This window comes from Strix aluco, chromosome 19 (genome assembly GCF_031877795.1).
Source record: "Strix aluco isolate bStrAlu1 chromosome 19, bStrAlu1.hap1, whole genome shotgun sequence".
NCBI lineage: Eukaryota > Metazoa > Chordata > Aves > Strigiformes > Strigidae > Strix > Strix aluco.
This window is the reverse complement of record NC_133949.1, coordinates 10,054,528-10,060,527: the sequence shown is the minus strand read 5'-3', so window position 1 is coordinate 10,060,527 and position 6,000 is coordinate 10,054,528. Positions and strand designations below refer to the sequence as shown.

Genomic DNA, 6,000 nt, shown 5'->3' with positions numbered 1-6,000 from the left:
AGAAACACATATTTCCAATGGGACGAAAAGCAAAGTACAAATTACACAGCCGGCAGCTCACCCCGCTCCCTCCGAGCGCAGCCTCCAAGACAGCTCTGGGACCAGCAGGAATTTGCTCCAGGGCACATCCTGACTTCAGTCTGCAACAACTCTGCTGTGTTCTGGTTAAATTTCTTAACTTTATTTCTTCTAAGGTATGACAGTTTCAAAAATATGTCCAGTATAATTATTCTTCATGTTTCAGAGGGCTGCTAGGATTACAGCAGCTGCAGACATCCACCCCGACACCGTACCTTGATGTGACTGGTTAATTATTTTAGGGCATGACTCTCAAACGGCGTAAATCTGCCCGGTTTGGATGACTGAAAGCAATAGCCTGTCTACAACCAGTAGAGATTTTAGTAAGGAAAAAGTTATGTACAGAACTGTTTATGACAGGACCTTTTTATAAACATTTGTATAAACACTTTTAAACCTCAAGAAACTCTGTAGATGTTATTTAACCCTTCCAGCACACTGATGCATTAGGCTTGAATGCTATTTCCATGTACTACTTCAATGTTGTTTAAAGACATGTTTCGGAAGAAAACCAGAAGTCCAAACTTTTTGGGTTTGCTTTTTCTAATTCAGACTACACACCTTTATCTAGTAAATCCGCCACACAAATACAGACAAACAAAGTGCATTTTGCTCCCTGCAAGAAAAGGAGAGCTTGTCAAATTCTGCATCTCAGTGATGGGCAACAGCCTCATACACAGCCCTGCCACGGCGTGACCACCACTAAAGCTGCTCAGCTCATCGGGAGGGATTTCCTCTATCTTCTACAAAATTCCCTGCAGACGTCTGTTTCCAATGTACTTATTTCCCTTTCCCAGCACCAGAGCACAGCCAGGTAGGAGTCACAGCTCCTTCTCTTCCCATAAAACAAACCTTCTTGCTAATAAAACTTCTCCAGAGAGGACTGCCAAACAATCCTAAAGAGAGCTGTCATTCTTGGGCTTAAATTTATGAAAAGAAAAACCCCAGCACCTCACAAACAGCTTGAAACCTCAGGTAAATTCTGGCAGCTCATTCCCCATTTATCCCAGAGGGATGCTGACAGCACAAGAGCTGCCCTAAGCAGAGCTGTCAATCAGCTAAAGCCCCCCGATACAAAATAAAAGGGAGGAACATGCAAGAAATTAGAAAGCTAAAAAGAAGATGCACTTCTTAAATATTCAGAAAGGGCTGAGTCCTCTGCCCTTTTCTTCTCAAAATTACAGACCATGCTTTTAAATACTCAATATGCACGTGATGCATCAGAGTGCCACTCTCTTCCTGCCATCTTGTCCCCTTCAAAAGAACTAGCAGAGTACATTTATTGTGTTAGATAACCAAGTGGTTACGAAAACAAAAAGCAGCCCTGGGAGACAGGCACATCTTTTATGTAATACACAGGACACCGGAAAAATGGTATCACATAAGCAAGATGACATTTGCTTTCCATAAACCATTTCTGAGTCTCGGGTTTCCAAAGAACACACCCGAGAGTAAACAACACAATGTGAAACCTGCTCTCAGAGCCAGAGTAATTCCTCACCTGTGCTTACACAGCCAGAGCGCAGACAGTAGATTTAAAAGTGATTTCTTGATGTAATGCAGATGTCAAAATCCCAGATCTCTTCAAATGTTACTCAGTATTGCATTTTTAGGGAAATTATAGTTTACGTATCTTAACTGAGACTGAACAAGTTATTCATGCACTTGCACAAGTTTAAGATATGTATCCATCTGGAATCAATTTTGATAAAAAGGTTAAATATAATAGCAATTGAACGAGTTCTTGTACTTTGTACAATATGCATACAACAGAAGACAACATGGATGCTGGCAAAAATCCATTACGATAACAAATCAGCAATTCCCAAGATGGAACACCCAACTTCAGAGTTCTGTTAAAATATTCTTGCTGGCTAAAGACACTTGCGATCTGGTTCCATCTGCTTTTCCTAAGTTTAAAACATGCTTCAATAACTTAATTTTAGAAAGAGACAGATAAAAATGTAAACACTTGCAGCCCAAGGCCACAGCATGTCAAACAACACCCGTGACTGCTAAGAGTAAAAATGCTAATTTTAAAATTAACTGCATGTCATTCCATAATATGATCTACTTATCTCTCTTGTTTTGTTGCACATTTACAGAAAAAAAATATATATTGATGTATCACAAAAACCACCAAGGACTTTCCCCCTCTTAATATTACACTTACCCAGTCAAAACGTACCTTTAGCCTCCAGCCTTGAATGCATTTAGTAAGATAAATTATCTTTGCGAGGTAACAAATATATTTTCCAATCATTTCCTTTTCTCTTCAGACATCAAAGCAGCTTAAAATACCATGACAATGTGTATCGTAAATCCCCCAGACACTGGAACTTATCACTCCCTTTCATATATGGCACAACTAAAGCTTAGAAAGCCTAAATTCTTTGCATAAAAATGCAAAATAAAGCCATGACAGAAACAGGGGAAAAAAAAAAGTCAGATATTCTGATTCAAAGTCTGACACCTTGTCTATAAGCCTCAAAATTCCCAGGATATACTTCAAACTGTATTTCTATTTCCAGCACATTATAATTGTAAAAGAATGGTCTGCAGTCACAGTATAAAACCAGTGCCATGTGTAACTCATGCCTTTACATATATATATGTATATATACACAAATGATTCATTGTAATCATCAATGCTTTCAACATTAAATACTTGATCCTGAAATTTTTAATCAGACAAAAGCTCAGTACACAGAAAATTCTGCTTCAACCAGGACTGATTCTCATTCTTCTAAACCAGATTAGGACTTCACTTCAGTGTTGACTCATTCATTTATTCCACAGTCGACAGCATGTTCACAAGACTGACTTGACGATATATAAATACTGGAACAAACGTTCAACGGGAAAATACTGGAACAAACGTTCAAAGGGAAAATACGCACCTCATGCCTAAATGTTCTTCCATTTCTATTACTAAGAGCCTTAACATTTGAGTCTGGAGCCTCAACTGCTGTAAACTAGTCCAACTCAGCTAATTTCAGTGGCAATATGTTGATTTAGCTGATGATCTGGATCTCTCTTTTATCAAGTACGGACTGTCAGACACCCTTGAGAACACTTACCCTACCAACAGATCCTCTCATTTCCATGATGCCAACAGCCTACTTGAAATCATCTGGCCAGATTCCAAGCAGTTCTTGTACATTACTCTATGTTCTGATCACTGAAAACAGCCCTTTTCACAAACAGCTCCAAAAGTTGGCTTTGTATTGTAGACTGTATTCCGAAAACCAGTTGGGCAATTCAAAAGCATATGAAAGCAATTATAATTATAGTACTGCTGTGATAATTAAAACATTGCCAGCTATATATAAGCCTATTCAAATGTACAGCTGTTACATGGGTAATGGAAAAAATACAAAAGCTTCAGATTCTGTGCCCCATAATTTCTTGGACTGCTGCATTACAAACTCAGTTACTACCATCCCTGTTTATGACAAAATGCTGAAACAATAGTGTCCTTTTCCATGCTTTCTTGTAAACAATTGCTTCCCTCATCACCTCTGAGTAATAAAAATTGTAACATATTTTACAATGATGTCCAATACAAGATTAAACTGGTATCAAGTAAAAAACAGAAAAATATTAGCTGATTTTCTTCTGCTGACGTTGTTGCCAGCTTTGGTCTAGATGCCTCCTACGCTTAGTCACCTTTGTCTTCGGTTGCCATTGCCGAGTCTCTCTGCTGTTCTTCCGGATCCCCTGGAAGAATACTGGTGACTGTCTGGAGAAGTGACTCAATCTGCTCTTCTGTTAGCCTTTCCTCGCTTTCTTCTACCATCTGCAAGTCAAAAAACAATCTATTGTAATCATTAAATCCATACTTCCTTCCTCAGCTCCACACAGAAGGACTCAACTAACTGGGAAATACTATTCTCAGTGGATGCAAGACATAGTCAGCTCATTACAAAAGCATTTTACAAAGTGGAATTCTTGCAATATTTTAAAAAAGAAAGAAGAGCTCCATTGTTATCCACTACAATTGGCACTCCACAATGAGACCCTGCTTTCTTTACAACACACTCAGAACAGGCTTTCCTCCCTGCTTTCTCCTAACGCCTCTCAACCTACACACCAGTATCCTGAGCAAGGCTTTTCATTTAGCTCATGTGCAGACCTACCTTCCCGACCTATATTCCTAAATTCCTGTGCTTTCACGTGAGAACTGAAATGAGATGACCTGAGAGCAGTTACCTGAACCTTGGTATCTTACCCAGCACCTAGACTATAAGTAATCAGGCCATAAAAGAAGCCACCTAATCCTACAGCAGCTATACTTCATTGGAATTTGCTTGGATTGTGAGATTCCTGAATATAAAGGCATATAAAAGCTCTGTGCAACACAAAACATGCTGTCATGAATCAACAATAAAATTCCGTAAGGTTAATTAGGGACCTACTCTCACTGTGGAGCTGTGGGAACTCTTACATCACTGCTACCCCTAAAAACAACTGCCCTAATTTATAGGCAGCTGTTAAAAGGAAAAGCTTGTCAGAGGACTGGAAAAGCAAGCCAAAAGAACTCTTCAAACGCAAATGAAACCAATTAGGATTGCGGGGTTTGAGATTTTCTTTCTTATACAAAGTCCTTTAAAATGTCCTTTGAAGAGCAGTGATTTATATTAATTATGGTTCCAAGTCAACACAGGTTTAATCAGTTCTAGCTATAAATTGTCAGCTATTCAGATGAATCTTGCCTTCTAAAAAGCAGAGTGGTATATTCAATTAACTTTTTTTTCCTTCAATGTCCTATGAGCCCTCTTTGCACAATCTGATCATCTTTCATCAGCCATTATCCACAGACCCTTGACGAGAGGAAAGCGAGCACACTAGAATCCACTCATGTAGCAAAAGGCAGACAGCGAATGGCCATTTGCAAATGACTGTTTCTGGGGACATCCTGATCAAAGGATGCAATTCTCTGTGGAGTGGCTTTCCAAGTACAGTTAGTTCAAGAACTATTGTAGGACCCTGGCTTGAAAAACAGCCCTGGCTCTCATTACTGCCAGCTGCTATACTATACACTATGCATTAAAATATACTAAAAATCCTCCTAACGTTACCCTTCTGTGTAAGCAACTGCTGCAGCTACTGAAGTGGTGATAATAGCCTGCTAGGCTGCATTTCAGAGGAGATCATCTCAGCAGCTTGACTAGCACACCTCGGAGCATCAACATTATACAGTAAGGTATGTTACAGAGCGTACATACACTCTTTGTTGCCAATACTGCCGACAAAGCCATTACTCTACAGATGACCTATGCTATTAAATTTTGTAGCGGATTATCAGGCTGGTTTTTGGACTGGATTACATTGTTATTAATTACTGTTACATTGAATTTTAAAGGTGACAGGCCCATAGCAGCAGGAGCCATACAAAGAAAAAGCCCACATCCTTTGGACAGGCAATATCACTTCTGGCAGAATGATTTATCTCTCAGTGCTCAATGTCTCCCGCATTCATAATCTCACTGCTTTTCGATCAAATGGCACCTTGCCTAGTTTAATTTGATTTATTGAATCACATGAAGTCCATCCTTGTTCCCCATTTAAATTTTAAACCTTCCCTATATATCTCCTTTCCCTTTCCTCTCCAAACATTTTCTCCTTTAGGTGCCTGCTTCAGGTATCCAGAGTTATACACAAGGATTTGATCAGAACTTAAACAGGTAATAGAGAGTGATTTTTGCATCAAGCATCAACTCCTCTCGACTTCTGCATTTAAGGCAGAATATACTTATGTGAGTGACTAATCACTGCTTCTTACGTGCTCCTCAGTGCTGAATGAGGAATGTCCCAGCTCCCAGTACGAACAACCAGGCTGATGCCATTTGCACTGGCTGAACATGGAAGCCTGCAAGACTGACAAACTGCAGATACCACTTGGGACAGTGACAGATGAGC

The 6,000-nt window shown here is 39.5% G+C and overlaps 1 protein-coding gene across 4 annotated transcripts in view; it reads right to left on the bottom strand.

Moving 5' to 3' along the window:
- Positions 1-2,571: 2,571 nt before the first annotated feature.
- Positions 2,572-6,000, bottom strand: part of CRCP (CGRP receptor component) — a 33,621-nt gene continuing 30,192 nt past the window's right edge. For all 4 annotated transcript variants that reach the window (XM_074845233.1, XM_074845236.1, XM_074845237.1 and 1 more), the window contains one exon: positions 2,572-3,877. In XM_074845233.1, the coding sequence (XP_074701334.1) occupies positions 3,740-3,877 (138 nt within the window). In that variant the 3' untranslated portion in view covers positions 2,572-3,739. The remainder of the gene's footprint in view (positions 3,878-6,000) is intronic.